Here is a 22,791-nt window from a genome sequence, read left to right as displayed (position 1 = left end):
AGATTCCTGTCTTGAATTTGAACCTGAAAGTACTAAGACAGCAAGCCAGTGAGTGGGAAGTGAGGCTGAAAGGTCATGTTAATAGACAGGGGCTTGGAGAGGCCCTGATGGCTCCACGCAAGCTCCAATCATGAGGGAACAGGAGCTGAGTTGTCAGGAGAGACTGTGTGGTTGAGAAGGATAGTAGATTGCACTTGGAGAAACAAGACACAGAGATACCAGGGGAGAAGCCCTGAGCCTGCAAGAGAGACACAGAGGGTGGCAAGTGCAGCTTTAGTGGCCCGTAGGTTTCCCTTTATGGCCTTTGACTCTGTGCCATAAATCCTCTCTTCTTTGCTGACTTGAGTTTCTGCCAACCAAAAGAGGCTGAATGGAACCTAGAGTAACGCATGAAGATGATAAGGGCGAGCACAGTTTGTGTAAGACTTGACTTTGATTCTGTACTACCTGACAGCCGCGGTAAAGAGGAGACATTGTTAATTCTGAAACTGTACGATAAAAAAGAAGGCAACTTGAAAGGTAGTACTGGTTTTCTAACACTGAATTTAAAATCAGTCTCCCTTTCTTGTATGAAGGTCCTTAAAAAGTTAAAAATAGACTCACTAAGTGATCCAGCAATCTCCCTTATGAGTATATACCCCAAAGAATTCAAAACAGGATCTGCAGGAGACATTTGCACACTTACATTCATTGCAGCATTATTTACAATAACCAAGTGGTGAAAGCCACCCAGATGTCCATTGAAAGGTAGATGAAGAAAATGTGATACAAACACACAAGGAAATATTATGTAGCCCTAAAAAGGGAGATTCTGTCACATGCTGTATTGGTGAACCTTGAGGACGTTATGCTAAGTGAAATAATCCAGTCACAAAAGAACTAATACTGTGTTATTCCGGTCATATGAAATATCTAAGCTATCGCAGAAACAGAAACAAAATCAAAGAAACAAAAACCAGAAGGGTAGTTACCAAGGAAGCCAGGGGTGTGTGGGAGGTGGTGGGGGGAAGTTAGTGTTTAACGGGTATAAAGTTTTGGTTCTGCAAGATGAAGAAGATTCTAGAGATCTATTCCACAACAATGTGAATATACTTAACACTACTGAACCGTATGCTTTAAAATGATTAAGATGATAAATTTAATGTTATACACTTTTTACCACAACTTAAAAAAATCAGTCACCTTCATGTAAATTGATAATTGAGACTCTAAGTAATATATTTGACAATATCCTGAACATTTTTTTTTTTCAACATTTATTCATCTCTGGGACAGAGAGAGACGGAGCATGAATGGGGGAGGGGCAGAGAGAGAGGGAGACACAGAATCGGAAACAGGCTCCAGGCTCTGAGCCATCAGCCCAGAGCCTGACGCGGGGCTCGAACTCACGGACCGCGAGATCGTGACCTGGCTGAAGTCGGACGCTTAACCGACTGCGCCACCCAGGCGCCCCTATCCTGAACATTTCTAAAGCAGATGCAGAAATAGATTTTATATGGAAATATAAAATGAGAAGTTTACCAATATTGGGTCTTCCAGGAAGGTTTCAGCTTTAAGTCACTTTCTCTTTTTTTCCCATGTTTAGTATTTAATCTTCAGAAGTTACTAAAATTTGTGAACAACTTGCTTTTTGGGTTTTATAAACTTCATTGCCAGCAGTATGGCAGACTAGATATCTTTTTTACCTTCTGTTTCTTTTTTTTATTAATTTTTTTAAATGTTTATTTATTTTAGGGAGAGGGAGAGTGCACATGTGCCTGGGGAGGAGTGGGGGGGAGGGGCAGAGAGGAGGACAGAGAATCTGAAGCAGGCTCTGTGATGAGAGCAGAGAACCTGATGTAGGGCTTGAACTCACAAACCGTGAGATCGTGACCTGAGCTGAAGTCAGATGCTTAACCAACTGAGCCACTTGGGTGCCCCTCTTTTCTTTTAGTCCTAGTGTAGTTAACATATTGTGTTGCGTTAGTTTCAGGTGTACAAATAGTGATTCAGCAATTCCTTATATTCGTGTTCATCAAGATAAGTGTACTTTTAATCCCTTTCACCTATTTCACCCATCCCCCCACCCACCTCCTCTCTGATTACCATCTGTTTGTTCTCTATAGTTAGACGTCTGTATTTTGGCTTCTTTTTTTTTCCCCTTTGTTTTGTTTCTTGTTATATACCCTCTAGATCCATCCGTATTGTTTCAAATGGTCAGATTTCATTTTTTTTCGTGGTTGAATAGTATTCCAGAGTGTGTGTGTGTGTGTGTGTGTGTGTGTGTGTGTGTGTGTGTGTATACCATCTCTGTATCCATTTATCTATTGGTGGAGGACTGCTTCCATAATTTGTCTATTGTAAACAATGCCGCAATAAACACAGAGGTGCATGTATCCTTTCAAATTAGTGTTTTTGTATTCTTTGGATAAATATCCAGTAGTGCAATTACTGGATCATAGGGTAGTTCTAATTTTAAGCTTTTGAGGAACCTTCATACTGTCTTCCACGGCGGCTGCCCCAGATTGTATTCCCAAATCAATCTCTTTTGTGGAGGCAAACGCAGAAAGAAGACACCTGTGCTCCCAACCAGGAATGTTGTATCTCTGTGTTCATGAAGCTCTTTACCTCCTCTCTTCAGTAATGGTTTTGCATAGACACACACATGAGTACCTCAAAGCTGTCTACTTTGTGATACTTTTACTGGATAGTTAAGGAGATGACACTATTTCTTCTTTTATTCTTACCACATTTGGGCTGAGTTAAGAGTTCCTGTTTATTTTTTGTATGACCTCGCTGGTTGGTTTGAGATGTATTTTTTCTGAGAGGAAAACCTATACAGAGACTCTGATTCAGTTTTCTTTATAAAAATTAGATTTATCAAGCATTAAATCAGTTTATATGCTCTGATACACAACAGGCAAAACAAGGAATCAGTAGCTAATAATCTAATTTTAGAATGTATTTCTGTTCCCTAAAGTAATGCTGTGTATTAAGAAATGAATCATTGGCAAACTTTCAATTAGCAAGAAACTAAAATATTTTATATATATATGTATGTATGTATATATATATATATATATATATATATATATATATATATATATATCAACTATGTATAAGGTACCATGGTTCTATTAGTAGAATTTTTTAGAATCTATTTCATTGCACCTTAACACTTAATAGGTGAGCAGGTGGGCCACGCTTTGAAGCTGTGTAGCACTCCTTTACTGTAAACTCGTACTGAAGGGTTAGGGTGACTGTGGGAATAGCAGAGGAGCCAAGCTCATTGCCTTCTAGCCTAATTATTATTGATTGCTAAAAAGTTCTTATATTTTGCAGTGGTTGAACATTACTTTGCGGTGGGGGGGGAAGAGAGAAGGAAGGAAGGAAGGAAAGGAGTGAGGGAGGGAAGAAGGGAGGCAGGGAGGTAGGTAGGAAACTGGTTAGGAAATGTACTTGGCCCAGGGTGGGGGCCACTGCCTTGAAATGTATGTGAAGTTTGGGTATCATTGCAGGGGATGTAGATGCTTTAGTTTCTTCCAGCATGTGGGCCTTACTGTGCCCCTGTCATGCCTGGTACCTTGGGTGGAACCGAAAGCTGCCTCACAGCACCATGGATTATAGTCTGCTGTTCCATCACTGCCTGCATGTCACAGGAGAATCCAGGGCATCCCTGGGAACTTGTGATATGTAGGAGTCTAAGGATGACTAGAAAACCCACATGTTTCCTTTTAGTGAAAAATACAAAGTACTGTCTGTTGACCTCTAATTTAGACTGACAAAGAGCTGAGTAATGACCTGACTCAGGTGAGATGACCTCTGTAACCAAACAAGAGCCATGGTATCTACTTGACAGATACATTTTTGTAAGCCAATAGAAAGTAATCACCATTCTTGTGAAACATGTCACAGGAGGGTTGGAATGGCATGTGTATACACAAGCATGAGCCTTCGTGTACATTCTTTAATGACAGGGCATGCTGGCAACTTTTCTTTGCAGTATGATGTTGCCCAAATAAAGTAATACTACCTTCTGATTGATTCATTATGGAAGACCTGGTTTTCATAGGGATTCGAGGAGATAAGGAGGAGTAGAAAAAAGTTCACAAATGCACAAAGAAGCTTAATAGCATTTTCCGTTGTTATTCTTTGCTGCATCCTCAGCCCAAAGCACTGGCCGTTAGCAACATCCCATAACATTGGAACTTAACCAGTCTTGCCATTTTTTTCCTCTTTCCTTAATTTGACCTGAAACACGCCTTTTTTCCTTTCCTTCTAAAACTTAGGAGTAGAATGGTGCTTCACTCTGCCTTTGGAGTTACGACTGTGCTAAATGTCCCATTTAACCAAGTACTCTATCCTATATTGATCGCCTCACTATAACTACCACAAATCAAGAATTTTAGTGGATCCACAGTGTGTCTTCAAGAACTGTGATATCACTGTTTTTCAGTTTTAGTCCAAAAGTACCACTATGAATCTGTCTTTTTTCACTCAGAGTCTACCAAGTAATGGGAAACAATCCCATTCACAGAAGTTAACAACAGAACTCTTAAAAGTGATCTCAAAAAGAAATAGGAAATTTAGTGAAAGAAAATTATAAAAATTTGCTAATGTACATTAAAAAAGGCTTTTAAAGGTCAGTTCTTCTCTTCCTGAGTTTAGAAGATTTATTGCAATTCCAATCAGAATTCTTAATGTGATCTTTCTTGTTATATAAAAAGATTAGTCTAATGATCATTGAGCTACATTTCTTTTTAAGAAGAGAAATTAGGAGACACATAGCCTCTATGTTAACACAGATTTTATATCTGCAGTAATTAAATCATTTTCATTTTGACCCAAGAAGACAATAGGAAGTCAACAGAACAGCGTTAGATAACTCCCAAATGGACCCAATTATATGTAAGAACATTGAATATGGGAAAGAAGACATCACAAGTTAGTCATGGATGGGAGAAGTTATTAAATAAATGGCTTGCTTTTAAGAAAAAGATCGATTTTAATCCTTTTCTCATGTCTTACAAGCAGCTTTGATGTGCAAAGTAAAGCCTTAAAAAAAGAAAAGCAAAAAACTAGAAGTAAATAGAGTAGACATTTATAAACAGTCTCTATCAGGAAGAATGTGTAAGCGTAAAACAGTACAAGTCACAAAGGCAAATATAACACTTGCATAAAATTCAAAATTTCTTGGTGTAAAAAAAAGATAGATGCAATTTCAATGAAAATAATAAATTGTTGCTTAAAATATGACCAGAAGGATAATATCTTCAATAAATGAGAAGCATATACAAATAGATAAGAAAAAAAAAGAAAAAAAAAAAGAAGAAAAAAAAAACAAACAGATAAGAAAAGCACTAAAATTCTATAAATAGCAGAAAAGTCATAAAAGGAAATACTAAGGGCTAATAGACATTTTAATGTGTGAAATTTTTTAAAATTTATTTTTACCTACATAACATTGACTTTATTATATACATGTCAGCCAGCATTGAATAAAATAGGCTATCTTGTGCATTGATAGAGGGGACATAAACAGGCATTAACTATTTAGAAAAAGTATTGATCATATGTAATAGAGCTTGAGAAGTATCTGTACTTTTATATCAGTAACTCTGTTTCTAGAAAACCATCCAAAGAAAATAAGCATAAAAAAAGATTGTTTATAATAATAAATATTATTTTAATAATCATTTTTATAATAAAAACATTGGTGTCTTAGAAATGTAATAGGGACTAATTAGATAACATCTTATATGTAGCCTTCCATTGGAATATTAAGTAGCCATTAAACACGTATTTTCAAAAAATATTTGATGTTCATGTGATAATGTTAAGTTAAAAAGGAGAGCTATAAAACAGCATCAGTGGTATACTGCTCCAATTTAATGTGTTTTTATGTATATAAGAGAAAAGATGGAAAAGCAAAATCATCAAAATATTAACAGTAATTAGCACTGTTTGACAGAACTATAGACTTAATTTTCCTTCCTGATAGTATTCCATTTTAAAATTTTATCTGTATCATATTACTTTTATAATCAGAATAATAAACATTTAAAATGAAGCACATTTCTAAAAATAAAAAGTACATTTCTTTAGTACATCTATTTCTGAATGTGAAATTCAAGTAGGCAAAAAAAAAAAAGAAACTATAGAATATTCGAAAACTATCATCATTTCATTGAATAGGTATACAAGTAGATCTAGAACTTTGGATAAGCTGCATTTTTTTCTAGGACGCCTGGGTGGCTCAGTTGGTTAGGCCTCTGACTTCGGCTCATGATCTCACTGTTTGTGGATTCAAGCCCTGCATCAGGCTCTGTCCTACCAGCTCAGACCCTGGAGTCTGCTTCAGATTCTGTCTCCTTCTCTCTCTGTCCCTCTGCCCCCCACCCCCCAGAAAAAAAAAAAAAAAACATTAGAAAAAAGTTGCATTTTTTTCTTATATCTACAGAACATTTACAGAATATCTTGATGAAAAGGAAAATCTTAGTAAATTCTAAAAAGTAAAGATACTATGTTTTCTGAATATAAACCAATAAAGCTAGAAAGTAGCAACAAAAAGATAGCCATAAATATAACTGCTTATTAAGTAAGCATTTTTCTAAGTAATTTATTCATTTAAAGAGGAAGTAAACATATAAACAATATATTCCTGAAATACATAAAATGCAGAAATTGCTTTAAATGAGAACCACTTTGTATATAAACTTATGGAATACAGTCAAATCTGCATTAGAGAATTTTACCTTAAAATATTATTACTTTAAAATAAAAATTTACACATGTGAACCTAAGCATTTAACTTAAGTTATCCAAAAGTGATAAAATAAACCAAAAGAAGGTTGGAAGAGAGAATTCTAAAAATGAGTCCTGAAATTAAAGATGGAGAAAACAAAAGGACAGTAAATGAAGCCAAAAGCTGGGTTTTATTTTTATTTTTATTTTATTTAAACAATTTTTTAACATTTATTTATTATTGAGAGACAGAGACAGAGCATGAGTATGGGAGGGATAGAGAGGAGGAGACACAGAATTTGAAGCAGGCTCCAGGCTCTGAGCTGTCAGAACAGAGCCCGATGTGGGGCTCAAACCCACCAACGGCGAGATCATGACCTGAGCTGAAGTCGGACACCCAACTGACTGAGCCACCCAAGCACCCCAAAAGCTGGGTTTTAGAAAGTACTGATAAAAATAGATAAATTTCTTGGCACATCTCATTAAAGAAAACAAGAAATAAAAAGTATATAATTTGAAGCATGAAGAAAGAGATGTAACATTTTGTGTATGTATATATATATATATATATATATATAGCCACTTAGTTCTGCCATAATGCAATGTGCATTTTTAAAAATCACTGTGCTATATAGAATTGCAATAAAAGCCATAAAAGTCTTAGGGAAAATGAATTTAGGAACACAATACTCAAAAACATTGTTTAAAAAGAAAAAAACCACAACTTAGTGATACATAAAAAATAAAGATGGGACACTCGTAAAAATGTAGCATAGTTTTAGACGTGCTAAATGAGGGAATACATAAACATTACGATAACTGTGGTACTTTATTTTGAAAAAGCCCTGAAGTTTGCTTGTGGAAGTGTGCCTTGGAAGGATTGCAGCTTGTGACTTATTTGAAGTGGTAGGCGGAGGTTATCTGAAGTCAGAAGGCCAAGTTTTAATACCAGATGTAGATAGATGTGGCTCTCAAGTGTTGGTACACTGAAGTAGCGGGTAGATGTTGGAGATCTGTGTGTCTCTGTTTTATGTATTCCTACATAGCTTGGTTCAGTTTTTTGGGCTCCTCTAGTGTTTCTGGACAAAATTTTGCAAAAGTGACATGAAATTTGAGCTATGCTCAAATTGTTTCCCTAATTTACCAATCATGTTGAAACAAACTAACGTTTGTAGTAGAACTGCTTTTCTATGAAAGAGGGTTAAAAAAGCATCAGAGGACAATGTTATATTAGTTCCATGGTAATATATTTGAAATCTTCAAGGAAGTGGATGATTTTTTAATAAAATATAAATTAATAAATTTGACCCGAAGAGAGATAAGAAAGCTTATGAGACCCATAACTGTAAGAGAAAATAGGAAAGTTATTAAAGAGCTGCTATTAAAAAAAGAACCAGGCATTCAGTATTTTATAGCAAAATTCTCTCTAGTTCTTCTGTTAAGTTGTTCAATATATTCCAGAAGTTTTTAAAATTTTTTTACTGTTTATTTATTTTTGAGAGAGAGAGAGAGTGTGTGAGCAGGAGGGGGCAGAGAGGAAGGGAGACAGGCTTCATTCAGACTCTGAGCTGTCAGCACAGAGACTCACACGGGGCTCGAACCCACAAACCATAAGATCATGACTTGAGCCAAAGTCGGATGCTTAACCTACTGAGCCACCCAGGTACCCCAGAAGTTTTTTGTTTTTGTTTTTTAAGGGAAGACTCCTTAATTCATTTCACAAAGGTAGCATTTATTTATTTTATCTAACTCTCATAGAGTACTTGCTATATGCCAGGCACTGCTTTAAATGCTTTATAAATATTAACCAAATCCTCACCACAGTCTTATGATTCTCCTTATTACTGTTAAAAAGGTCCTCAGTGGCTTGTCCAAGATCATATAACTAGTACGTGTTTTAGCCAGCATTCAAACCAGACAGTTTGCCTCCAGTACCCAAGCTCTTAAACTAACCACTGTGCTTTGCTGTCTTTAAATGAAAACCTAAGGAAAATAGCTGTTTCCTCAGCAGCTTTCTGAGTTGTATGAAGCACAGCACTTACATCTGTCTTCCCCAGTGGCTCTTAAAAAGGCTAGATAGTATAATATTCCAGAAGAGGAGGGGAAGCTAAGTTATGATCAAAATTTAAAGTAGGGGAGAAGAGAGCTGGCAGATAAATTCCCTCTCCACCCCTTCCTCCAACAGATTCCTCCAGCATATAAGCCTGATGTTTAAACTCTGCCAGAGACTTCCTGTATGCTAGAGGACCAACTGGGCCTCTTCATGAAACATAGGCTAGCTTGGCGACGGACCACCTAACTTTCTCTGCTTCTCTTTGCTTTTCCTTCACTCACACTGCTGATATTGCACCTGCAAATAAAGCAGTAGCACTTAAGTTTTGCCTCACGTCCTCCTTTTTAAGAAACTAAGCTGTGGTAGGATTTAAGGAGGAAATTCACAGAACAAGAAATGAATATGGCAAATAAACATATAAAAAGTACTCTAGCTCATAAGCAGTTAGGACAATGCATATTAAACCATAGTGAGTTATATTTTTTTGGACATCAATTTGGCAAAAAATTGAAAAGATGAGTAATATCCACTGCTGATTACATATGGGGAAATAGGCTATCGTATGAGGGTCAGATGGCAGGGAACTGAAATGCTGCATACTTCCGGAAAGTGAGATCTGGCAGAGTTTATTAAATTATTAAATGTTTATGGGGCGCCTGCATGGCTCAGTCGGTTGAGTGTCCGACTTCAGCTTAGGTCATGATCTCATAGCTTGTGAGTTTGAGCCCCACGTCAGGCTCTGTGCCGACAGCTCAGAGCCTGGATCCTGCTTCAGATTCTGTGCCTCCCTCTCTCTCTGCCTCAGCCCACTTGGATTCTGTCTCTGTCTCTCTCAAAAATAAATAAACATTAAAAAAATTAAAAAATATATTAAGTGTTTATAATCTTTGAGCCAGCAATCTTTTCAACATGTACATTAATTCATATGTTTATACATGCAAAGGCATTTCTTGCTGTATTGTTACAATAGTAATATACAGAAGACAAATAGAATGTCCATTTAACAGGGAGTACATGAATAAAGTATGGCGTATTCATTTTGTGGAGTACTAGACAGCCACCAGAAAGAATAAATTAGAACCATGTGTTTTGCCCTGGAAAGATAGCTCTGATGTATTATAAACGAAAACAGCAAATTGTAAAGTAATGTCTGTTGTGTGACCCTATGTTTGTGCAATAAAACAAACAAAAAGCCCTATGTGTATATGTATTTACATGTGTTGACATAAAGGTAAAAGAGAAAGAAAGATGTAAAAGGAGATACCAGACTATTAACTCTGGTTTCCTTAAAGGGATGAGATAGAAGGTGGAGATAATTACTGACTTTTTACTTATACATAACAGAGTTGTTTGATCTGTTACAGTGAACATTAAAAACAATTAGGTATGGGGAGAAATCAGAAGCTTTCCCACTAAAATCAGGTTTAAGGCAAGGATGACCCCCTCACCATTCTTTTTCAGTGTTGTACTGGAAGTTCTAGCTGATGCAATAAGATAAGAAAAAGAAAATAAAAGATATACTGATTGGGAAGAAAAAAATAAAACTCTTTGTAGATGGCGTGATTGCCTATGTAGAAAAATCTAAGAAATGTTGACAAAAAAATTGACCAAAAAACCTCCTGGAACTAATAAACAATTATATTAAAGCTGCAGGATGCAAAGTTAATATATGAAGGTCAGTTGTTTATTATATACCGGTAATGAACAATGAGGGTCTTGGAATGGAATTTGAAATTAAAAACAGTAACATTTACATTAGCACCCCCCAAAATGAAATACTTTGGTATACATCTAACAAAATATGTACAAGGTCTATATGAGGTGAACCACAAAACTCTGATGAGTAAAATTTTTAAAAAACTGAAATAAATGGAGATCCATGTTTGCAGATAGGAAGACTCAATATTGTCAAGATGTCAGTTCTTCCCAACTTGATCCATCCATTCAGTGCAGTGCCAACCAAAATCCCAACAAGTTATTTTATAGATATCGACAAACGGATTCTAAAGTTTATATGGAGAGGAAAAAGACCCAGAATAGCCAGCACGATATTGGAGAAGAACAAAGTTGGGGGATTGACACTGCCTATCTTTAAGACTTACTGTACAGCTTAGTAATCAAGATAGTGTGGGTGGAAGACAGACAATAGGTCAGTGGAGCAGAATAAAGATCTCAGAAATAGACCCTCATAAATAAAGTCAACTGAGGAGCAAAGGCAATACAATGGAGAAAAAAAGTATAGTCTTTTCAACAAATCTTGCTGGAACAACTGAATATCCACGTGTGAAAAACAGATAGAGACACAGACCTTATACCCTTTACAAAAACTAACTCAGAATAGATCACAGACCCTAAATGCAAAATGCAAAACCGTAAAACTCCTGGAAGGTAACATAGGAGAGAGTTCAGATGACTTTGAGTTTGGTGATGACTTTTTTTTTTATTATTATTTTTAATGTTTATTTATTTTTGAGAGAGACAGAATGTGAGCTGGCATGGGCAGAGAGAGATGGAGACAGAATTTGAAGTAGGCTCCAGCCTCTGAGCTGTCAGTACAGAGCCTGATGCGGGGCTCTAACCCACGAGCTGTGAGATCATGATCTGAGTTGAAGTCAGATGCTCAACTGACTGAGCCACCCAGGCGCCCCTGGTGATGACTTTTCAGGTATTATGCCTTAGGTATGATCCATGAAAGCAAGAATTGATAAACTATGCTTCATTAAAATGAAACATTTCTTCGCTGCAAAACACACTGCCAAGGGAATAAAAAGACAAGCCACAGAATGGGAGAAAATATTTGCAGAAGATATATTTGATAAAAGGAGTTATCCAAAATATATGAAGAACTGAAACTCAACAATAAGAGATGAACAATGAGCCAAAGACCTTAACGGACACCTCACCAAAGAAGATCTACAGACGGCAAGGCATATGAAAAGATGCTCCACTTCCTGTGTCATCAGAGAAAGGCAAATTAAAATTAGATACCACCACAGCTGTTGGAGCGGCCACAATCCAGAGCACTGATAGCACCAAATGATTCCAACGATGTGGAACAGCAGGAGCTCTCCTGCATCGCTAATGGAAATGCACAATGGTACAGCCTCTTGGGAAAACAGTTTGGTCGTTCTTCTAAAACTAAACACACTCTTACCATACAGCCCAGCAATCCTTACTATTTATCCAAAGGAATGGAAGACTTAACGTCCACACAAAAACCTGCACACGGATGTATATAGCAGCTTTATCGATGATTAACAAAATTTAGAGGCAACCAACATGTCCTTCTGTACATGAAAGGATAAATAAACTGTGGTACAGCCAGTCAATGGAAGATTATTCAGGGCTAGAAAGAAATGAGCTATCAGGCCATAAAAACACATGGAGGAAAGTTAAGTGCATACTACTCAGTAAAAGAAACCAATTTGAAAAGGCTGCATACTGTATGATTCAAACTGTATAACAGTCTGGAAAGGATGAATCTTTGGAGACCGTGAAAAGATCCGTGGTGCCAGGGATTGGGTGGGAAGAGAAAGGATGAATAGACAGAGCACAGGGGATTTTTAGGGCAGTGGAAATAACTTAGCATGACACTAAAATAGTGGACACATGTCAGTATACATTTATCAAAGATCACAGGATTTACAATACTGAGAGTGAACCTTACGGCAGGGTTCACTGTGGACTTTGGATGGTGATAATGATGTGTCAATATAGATTCATCAGTTATCATAAATGTACCACTCTGGTGGGGGATGTTAATGGGGGAGCTGGAGTATGGAATGTTATTTGGAGCTGGAATGTTATTTGGAGGGGAGCAGGGAGTATGTGAGAAATCTCCATACCTTCCTCTCAATTTTGCTGTGAATTTACAAACGCTCTAAAAAAAGTAAGTATCTGAGAAAAAAGTTAGGATGATAGATATGTGGTCAGTTGAATGTAAAGAGGGGGAAAATAGAAGGATAAATAAAACATTTTTTTTAATGTGTACATAGTTGATCTACTGAGCTTTGGTTGGGCAAACCTAAGAAAATAATCTAAGCCACAGCCATACTTGCATATTATATTGTTAGTGAGTGTTAATAGATAAAATCTTTTAAAAAGTCAATTTGACGGGGTGTCTGGGTGGCTGTCAGTTGAGCCTCCAATTCTTGATTTTGGCCCAAATCATGATCCCAGAGTTGTAGGATGGAGCCCCATGTAGGGCTCCACGCTGAACGTGGAGCCTGTTTAAGATTCTCTCTCGGGGCTCCTGGGCGGCTCAGTCAGTTAGGCGTCCAACTTTGGCTCAGATCATGATCTCACAGTTGGTGGGTTCGAGCCCCGTGTCAGGCTCTGTGCTGACAGCTCAGAACCTGGAGCCTGGTTCAGATTCTGTGTCTCCCTCTCTCTCTGCCCCTCCTGCACTCACACTCTTTCTCTCTCTCTCAAAAATAAACATCAAAAAATAAAATAGGCTGTTTCTTTGATCAAAAAAAAAAAAAAAAAAAGAATGAAAGAAGGCTGACAAAATCTCGCAAATTTTCTCCACGATTGTGTGTTGCTATTTTCATAAGAAAAACAAATGAACAAAAAATTAAGTTTACTGGCAATTGTAAAAATTGTAAAAAAAAAAAAAAAATTAAGTGAACTGGTAATTGTGTTGTGTATGCTAATTCTAATATGTTGATTCTAAATACAGATCTGCATCAAGTGGGTTTCATTTTATATCGTGCCTTGTTGTGAAAGGAATGGAGTTACCTTTGGCTCAAACTGGAGAACCATTTCAGTATAATCAAAGTAACACATGAGCTCTATGAACTTAGTAAACACTTGCCTAGATCATGATGGTCTTTAATAAATCTATTTAGTGTGTATGTGAGGAAACTTGGGGCCCTCTTAAGTGGTAGGCTCAGGAGCAAGCTACTCTTGGTTGTGATGGAGGGCGGTTGAGAATTGCTGCGTAGACGTGTACCCACCTTCCTTACCCCCACCGTTAGCTTCTCACGGGAGAACGACTTTACTACTTAGCCTCCTCTCTTCCATTGTGAGTCTGACTCTTCAGAAATGAGAAATGAGTAGAGTGCTACTTCTTGAAAGAATAACTGATAGGAATTAAAAAGTGACAAGTTGAATAATGTTTTTACTTAGAAAATCATGGTGAAGAAAATCCATTTTGTAGCTAAACTTCTTAAGGAGGGATAGGGTAGAAAAGTGAACACTCAAAGGAATTTTGATACGTCCTGTATTCTGTCATATCTGTCACCTCATGCTTACCTTTGTGGCATCTATCACAAAGACAATAAAATAATATTTTCTTCTAAAAAGTTACACTGTATCAACTCAGTAAATACCCAGATAGCAATTAAGGAGTTTATACATCTGTCCGCCCACACACCTTTCTTTAAGTCATCAAGAGAAGATTCTGGAATCTTCCAAATGTTTTGAACAGATTCATTGTTCTGTTTCTAAGCTCAGACGAAGGCATCAATTTATTATTCTTTGCAGCTTTCCTTATGTTTGACAACTTACTCTTTAAGAGTATATGGATATTTGCATTTGAAAGACTCAAAACCTGGCTGAGGCTTATAAACACTTGATTGGTTTCTACATATAGGTCATTGTATATGTAGATGCTTAGGTGAAGTGTGTACACACACACACACAAACTCACCCACTTGTGTTTTAGGTGTCCTCACAAAGAGTGTATTCAGTGTGTTGTATAGAAACTATTTTTGAGTAAATTTGATGTCCAGATTAATCTCGTCAGATTGGGGAGATGCCTTTCACGTGTCTGTTTGATGGATATTTATTGATTTCTTACTGCACCAAGACACTGTGCCATGTACCATAGGGATATGGGCACGAATCAGATGCAGCCTTGAGAAGCTTGTTGTGAGGAAAAATAAGTTACTGATATTAGAAACAGAATCTTTAAAATACCCGATGTGTCTCTCTAGTACAAGATTGGCATCTCTTTGCTCACTGGCCAGAGCCCTGCAGATCTTCAGCTGTGGCACTATTGAGAGAAAAGTACTTGGAATCAGGGTAATCTTCAAAATTGACTAGTGTCAAGACTCTGAACTTGATCCAGTTTTCTTCTCATACATAAGTAAAAAAAAAAAAAAAAAATGAACTTCAGCATTAAAAGATAACAGTTATAACTACATTGGATCATAATTATGATTGCTACTTTTAAAGGCATACAAAAATGCTGAGTTGATTGGCAAAATACTAATGTTAGATGTCATTCCGTGCTTATGTTTCTTTATACCATCTAGTTTTATCGAAACATAATTATTCCCTTAAAGAATTTCTTTTTGCTTGATATTTTTCTTCTCTTTTGCAGGAATTTATTTTATCAGAAGATTATAACAAGATGACTCCTGTGAAAAACTATCAAGGTAGGAATGAGAGAGTGGTGTTTTTACCTAGACTTTGAAATGTTTCTTGATGGCTTCACTTTACAATATTCATGGGGAACAAAACAAAGCAATCCTTTGAGGTGAATATTGTCCTAGTCTTTAGGTTCCTCAAAAAATTAAAAATAGATCTACCCTATGACCCAGCAATAGCACTGCTAGGAATTTACCCCAGGGATACAGGAGTGCTGATGCATAGGGGCACTTGTACCCCAATGTTTATAGCAGCACTTGCAACAATAACCAAATTATAGAAAGACCCTAAATGTCCATCAACTGATGAATGGATAAAGAAATTGTGGTTTATATACACAATGGAATTCTACGTGGCAAGAGAAAGAATGAAATACGGCCTTTTGTAACAACGTGGATGGAACTGGAGAGTGTTATGCTAAGTGAAATAAGTCATACAGAGAAAGACAGATACCATATGTTTTCACTCTTATGTGGATCCTGAGAAACTTAACAGAAGACCATGGGGGAGGGGAAGGGGAAGACAAAAGTTAGAGAGGGAGGGAGGCAAACCATAAGAGACTCTTTAAAACCCTGAGAATAAACTGAGGGTTGATGGGGGGTGGGAGGGAGGGGAAAGTGGGTGATGGGCATTGAGGAGGGCACCTGTTGGGATGAGCACTGGGTGTTGTATGGAAACCAATCTGACAATAAATTTCATATTAAAGAAGGAAAGAAGGAAAGAAGGAAAGAAGGAAAGGAAGGAAGGAAGGAAAGGAAGGAAGGAAGGAAGGAAGGAAGGAAGGAAGGAAGGAAGGAAGGAAAGGAAGGAAGGAAGGAAGGAAGGAAGGAAGGAAGGAAGGAAGGAAGGGAGGAAAGGAAGGAAGGAAGGAAAGGAAGGAAGGAAAGGAAGGAAGGAAAGGAAGGAAGGAAGGAAAGGAAGGAAGGAAGGAAAGGAAGGAAGGAAAGAAAGGAAGGAAGGAAGGAAGGAAGGAAGGAAGGAAGGAAGGAAGGAAGGAAAGGAAGGAAGGAAAGGAAGGAAGGAAGGAAGGAAGGAAGGAAGGAAGGAAGGAAGGAAGGAAAGGAAGGAAGGAAAGGAAGGAAGAAAGGAAAGGAAGGAAGGAAAGGAAGGAAGGAAAGGAAGGCAGGAAGGAAGGGAGGGAGGAAGGAAGGGAGGGAGGGAGGGAAAGAGAGGCCTAATGATGTTGAATGACTTGAATGACTTGGCCTATGGTCCTATAGCTGGTAAAGTGCAGAGCCAGACCAGGTCATTGTGATTCCAGAACCCCCAGCCTTTGTCCTTTGTCTCTACTATATCACACTGCTGCAAAGCAGTGCAGCAGCATGGAGAGTGGGGCCAGTGTCAGGAGTGAGCTGTTTCACATGGGACTCATTTCTTTTTTGGCTAAATATTTTAAAAGGCTTAGAGGGTTCATGTTGTCTAAGGGGAAGGAATTATGGTTTTATTATGTCTTCAACATTGGCAGTATACCACAGGCTATGGCCAGAATATGGATCAGGAGCCATTTTCAGTAATGGTTTATTTATCCAGACCAATAGTGTCATGGGATCAGAACATTAGAGGTGGATCTTTTAACACTTAGAGGTTATTTCATCCACACTTCTTGACTTCATTCATCCTGCATGATCATCCAGCCTCTCTTTTGATATCTCCAGAGACATACCTAGCAACCTGTCCTGATTTCATAAAATTCTAAGCGTTAAGTTCCTTATTTCTAGATTTTGAGCCAAAATTCATTTCCCTATGGATTTATTCTTTAATTTTTTTTCACATAGCACTTACCAAGTATTCACTGAATACCTAATGTGTTCCAGTAACTGAGGATTTTAATAGTGAATAAGACATGTATAGTACCTGCCTACAAGCATACCCTGGTCCCCTCCTCTCCTCCTTTTATCCCTTCTCTTTTTTAGCCTAAACATTTTACATTCTCCTTTACATGGCCTGAATTTTTGTTCTTGAAAAAAGTTTTTTAGTTCTCTTGGTCACAGTTGTCTTGGGATATCATATTGTACCTTTGGGACCATTTAAAATGTGACACCTTCTGGTAGGCAGCCTTTAAGATGGTTCCTAATGATCCTTGTCTCCTGGTATTCATGCCCTTGAGCATAGACTCCCCTTGAGCGTAGACTGGACCTGAAATATGGCAAATGATAGATATCACTTCTAATATTAGGTGACAAAGAGACTAGTCCTTCTTGCTTGCCTTCTCCTGCTCTTGCTGGTTCTCGTGGAAGCCAGTTGCCATCTTGTGAGCTACTTTGTGGAGAAGTCTATGTGGTAAGGAACTAAGGGAGGCCACATCAACAGCTGGTAAGGAACTGAAGGCTTCAGTTAGTTCAACAGCCTGTGAGGAACTGAACCCAGTAGACACTTATATGAGAGAGCTTGGAAGCAGGTCCTCCCTCTGTCAGTCTTTCAGATGAGACTATAGCCCCATCCCATACCTTGATGTTATCCTGTGAGACATGTTTTAGCAGAGGTAGTACCAAGCTAGGCTGCACCAAGATTTCTGATCCACAGAAACTCCGAGATAAGAAACGTCTACTGTGTTAACCCACTAAGTTTTGGTGTAATTTGTTACACAATACATACAGACCAATACATACAGATAACCAATACATACATGTAATGTGATAACCACAAAATGGTATTTCCTTGCTGTCCCGGTCCTGTTCTACTATAAAGGGTGAACTTTCTGATAGCCACTTTACACTGTGGGCTTTTGTGGAGCAGCTCAAATTCTTTAATGGTTCTCACTTCTGTTGTTACTAGGCTACATTGCCTGTACTTGTGAAGCTATTGCTTTTTTTGGGGGGGGGGGAGGGAGTAGTTTTGTTTTGTTTTTAGCCTAAATGCTGGACTTCACATTCTGTTATTCATCATCTCATTTTATTTAGTCCATCATCTCAGCTTATCAAGATATTTTGAAATCCCAGTTGTCATTAAATCTTTTTTTAATGTAATGCTAAGCCCGTGAGAGAAACAAGAGGGAAAGTCCCACGTACCAGAAGCAAAGAAAAGAACGAAAACTCAAAGTGATAGTATACTGTACCTGACATGCAGCTGTCTTGGGGAGAAAATTAGAACTTCTAATAGCTTGAAGCTTTTGTATGAACATTCACTTAGGGATGGAAGAGAAGGCCTAGGGCTTGAGTGAGATGGGAAATTGCAACTGATATTTACATATAAAATGATATATAGAGAGGGGGAAAAGGCTTCCGGATAAATGAAAATTGCAACCTAAAATTTTGGATTTAGAGTACAAATTTAAATCATACATGTAGGGCTAGAGACAGCCTTAAGAATTTAACATAAAAATTGGTCCTGAGCCAACGGTGTCCTTGTGATACCTGCTAGAAATAAATTCAAAAGCTCTCTTCAGCAAGACAAGTCACACAAAGATCCTGCAGCAAAAACAAGCCCTGCTTAAGATACGTTCGTAATAATAAAAATAAAATAATAGTTAAATAACAGTTATTAACAAATAAAAGTTAAAACCCACTATGAGTAAATATGAACAGATATCAAAAGGGAGGTGAACTATAATTTTTTCAGGCATAAAAAAACAGAGAGAACTCACAGACCTGCACAAAAAGAAGGAAGTCCTTCAAGAGGGAAGAAAATGATGCCAAAGGAAAATAGGGAATGAAGAACACACAAAAGAATGAAGAGCACCAAGCAGATCACTAAAGAGAGTTTTTCTTATTATTTACAGCTTGTCAAAAGATGACTTACTATTAAATAAAAATAATAACAAAGTAGCATGAGGATCATAACATGTGAAATTAAAATGTTTGACAACAGTAACACAAAAACCAAGAAGTGGGGAGAAATGGAAGTATACTATTGTAAGATTCTTATACTACACATGAGGTGATATAGAATCACTTGAAGGAAGACTGTAAGTTAAAGATGTATACTGCTGACCCTAAAACAACCATAAAATAACAAATCAGAAAGTTACGACTAATAAGGCGACCAAGGAGATAAAATGGAATCATAAAAATCATTCTCAGTTCTCATTCTCATTCCCCTTCCTCCCCCCAAAAAAAGGAAGAAAAAGGAAAAAGAACATATGGGAAAATAGAAAACAAATAGCAAAGTGATAGAGTTAAACCTAACAGTTCTCAATAGTCATATTAAACGTGTGTGGTCTAAGGCCAATTAAAAGGCAGAGGCTGTCAGATTGAGTGAAAAAAGGAGACCCTAAATATATACCGCCTAGGAGAAATGCACTTTAAATATAAAGACCTAAAGAAGTTACAAATAAAAGGATGGCAAAATGTATACCATGCAAAGACTAGTCAAAAGAAGGTTGGAGTGCCTATGTTAATATCAGTCGAAGTAGACTTAAGAGAGAAGAATATTACGAGGGATAAAAGATTGTATTACTAGAGGTTATTTCAAAATGACTAAGGGGTTAGTCCATCAGGAGGACATAACAATCCTAAATGTTTATGCACTTAATAAACATAGCTTTGAAATACATGAAGCAAAATCTGATGAAACTTCAAGAAGAGAAATAGACACATTCTCAGTTGTACTCGGAAATTTGAATATTCCTCTCTTAATAATTGATTGAATAGATCAATAAATGACAGAATAAGTAGGCATAAAATCAATAAGGTGTAAAAGGTTTGAACAGTACACAGCCAAATTACTCTCATTGATATCTGTAGAACATTCCATTCACCTAGAACAGAAGATACATTATTTTCAACTGCGTACAGAACATTTATCAAGGTAGACTACATTCTGGGCCATAAAATGAGTCTCAATAAATTTGGGAGAATTCAGGTCATGCAAGATGAGTTCTCTGATCAAAATGGTATTGAAGCAGGAGTCAGTAACAGAAATATCTTTGGGAAATCCCCAAATATTAGGAAGCTAAATAACCATGGGTCATCTAAAATAATCCATGGATCAAAGAAGAAATCGGAATGGAAACAACATATCAAAATTTATGGGATGCTGCTAAAGCAGTCCTTAAGGGGAAATTTATAGCACTAAACATCTATGTTAGAAGAGAAGAAAGGTCTCAAATCAGTGACCCTAGTTTCTACATCAAGAAACCAGAAAGAAAACAAATGGAAACATAAGCTATGCAGAAGATCATAGCAGAAGTTCATGAAATGGAAAACAGAAAATAGAGAAATATCAATAACACCAAAAGCTATTGTTTTTGCTTGTTTGTTGAGATGAATATAAGTGACAAACCTCTGCCAGACTTATCAGAAGAAAAAAAAAAAAAAGAGAGAAGATGCAAGTTACCAATATCAGGAATAAGGGAAGTGAAACTATTAGAGATTGTAGGAATATTTAAGGTTAATAATGAATATTATGAACAACTTTATGCTAATACATTTGACAACTTAATTGAACAAATCTTTGAAAGGTAAAAATGACAAAAGTTCCCTCAAGAAGAAATATAAAATCCTAATAGCCCTATATCTACTAAAAAATCTACTTTATAATTAAAACCTTCCCACAGAGAAAACCCTAGGCTTTTTTTTTTAATCAAACATTTAAGAAAGAAACAATACAAACTCTGCACAAACTTTCAGAAAAAGATTTTCCAACTGATTTTTGAAATCAGCATTACATGATACTAAAACTAGACAAAGACAGTACAAGAAAAGAAATATACAGGCTGGTGTTCTCCATGAAAACAGATGCAAAAAATCTAAATAAAATTTTAGCAAATCAAATTCAACAGTATAGGATAGTACATCATGACCAAGTGAGGATTATTCCAGTTTATATCCAGAAGAAATAGAAGCAGGAATTCAAACATTTGCATACCATTGTGCATAACAGTATGATTTACAACAGCTAAAAAGCGGAAACAGACTAAATGGCCATGAATGGTGAATGGATAAACAAAATGTGGTATATCAGTAAGATGAACTATTATTTGGCCACAAAAAAGGATTGAAGTACTGATAAATGTACAACGTGGATGAACCTTGAAAACATGCTAAGTAAAAGAAACTAGATACAAAGGACCACACTTTTTGAACACAATCATATGAAATGTCAAAAATAGAGGAATCCATCGAGACAGAAAGGGGAAAGGGGAGTTGGGGGTTTGGGTTTCTTTTGGGGGTGATGGACACATTCTATAAATAGAACGTTTTTTTCATGATGATTGTACAACATTGTGAATATACCGGAAACCACTGAATATTATATACTCTAAAATGGCTTAAATGATGAATTTTACCTCAACAAACATTAAAAGAAAAAAAAGCAGTGATACCAAAACCAAAGACAGTACAAGAAGGGAAAACTGTAGACCAGTATCTCTCATGAACTTAGATGTTACAATCCTTTTAAGAATTCTAGCAAATCCAACAATAGTTAGAAAGAATTACATACCCATGACCAAGGGGATATATTCTAGATATGCAAAGCTGTTTTAACATTTGAAAGTTAGTGTAATCCATCACATCAAAAGTCTAAAGAAGTAAAATGATATGATCATATCAATTGGTGCAGACAAAGCATTTGATAAACCCTGGCACTCATTCACGATAAAAACTCTGAGCAAACTACGAGTAGAGGCAAACTTCCTCACCCCGATAAAGAAGCGTCTACAAAGACCTACAGCTAACAGTGTACTTAATCATGAGAAACGAGATGCTTTCTCCCTATGATCAAGATCAAGGCAAGGATGTGGTCTCTCAGCATTCCTATTCAAAAAGTATAACTGGACTTCAAGCCCGGGTTTCTGAAGATTAGTAATATGTATGTACCTTTGAAGGATTTATTTTTGAATGAAAGAATTCTGTCACCTTAGAAGGAATATGTGCTCTGAGTTTTGGGGTTTGTTTTGTGTTTGGTGTTTTCAGTAGACCTAGGTAGCCTGAAAGAGAGAGAGAGAACCAACTATGGCAGAGAGCTGATGGTTTTAGCCTTAGTTTCATCACTCGTTGGTTGCACAGATTTGAGCAAGTGACTTGACCTTTTTGAACCTCTGTCTCCTCCTCTCACATAATGGCAGCCCAGAGGTTTTAAAGCCCCTTGTCTTCTGGGCTGCTGTCATCTCCTTGGACTTAGAAAGGGATGAGAAAAAGGAACACTCACTGGGGGCCACTTTCTCCCTGAAATAGACTTGTGAGACTTGAGCCATTAGAAAGTTCATTTTTATTCTATCATCGGTGGACCTTGATTTAGACATCTGATGACAGGATCTTCAGGAGTTTCTCCAAGAAGTCATATCTTTTAAGTTAGAGACAACATTTTGATCTCGAGGGTGGCTGATACTCTGACAGGCAGGTATTTAGTGTAGAGAAGTCATAGGGTTATTGCCTCTGTACCCCTGCCATGCCCTGTTAGATTCTCTATGTTTTAAGTATTGGATTTAAAAATACCAGGCATTTGGTGGAATGGCTGTCCTGTGGGTACTCTTAGTAGTAGCCTTTGGTTTGGTGGCCATTCTGAAAGGGCCATCCTGCCAAGGCCAGGTTATGTCTGTAAAATGGGGAAACCACCCACCTTTGTAGGATCATTTCAGAGACTAAATGAAAGAACATACAGTAAAACCTTAGTTTGTGAGCGTAGTTTGTTCCGGCAGCATGCTTGTAATCCAAAACACTTGTATATTCAAAGTGAATTTTCCCATAGGAAGTAATAGA

The 22,791-nt window shown here is 37.1% G+C and overlaps 1 protein-coding gene across 1 annotated transcript in view; it reads left to right on the top strand.

The window, feature by feature from the left end:
* WDFY2 (WD repeat and FYVE domain containing 2) overlaps window positions 1-22,791 on the top strand; it is a 181,709-nt gene that overhangs the window by 106,014 nt on the left and 52,904 nt on the right. Inside the window, exon 5 of the mRNA XM_045475148.1 lies at window positions 15,105-15,159. Within this exon, the coding sequence (XP_045331104.1) occupies window positions 15,105-15,159 (55 nt within the window). The remainder of the gene's footprint in view (window positions 1-15,104; window positions 15,160-22,791) is intronic.

The sequence above is a fragment of the Leopardus geoffroyi genome, chromosome A1 (assembly GCF_018350155.1).
Source record: "Leopardus geoffroyi isolate Oge1 chromosome A1, O.geoffroyi_Oge1_pat1.0, whole genome shotgun sequence".
In the NCBI taxonomy this organism is placed as follows: Eukaryota; Metazoa; Chordata; class Mammalia; order Carnivora; family Felidae; genus Leopardus; species Leopardus geoffroyi.
The sequence above is the reverse complement of the archived record's forward strand: the minus strand, read 5'-3'. Positions and strand labels throughout refer to the sequence as shown.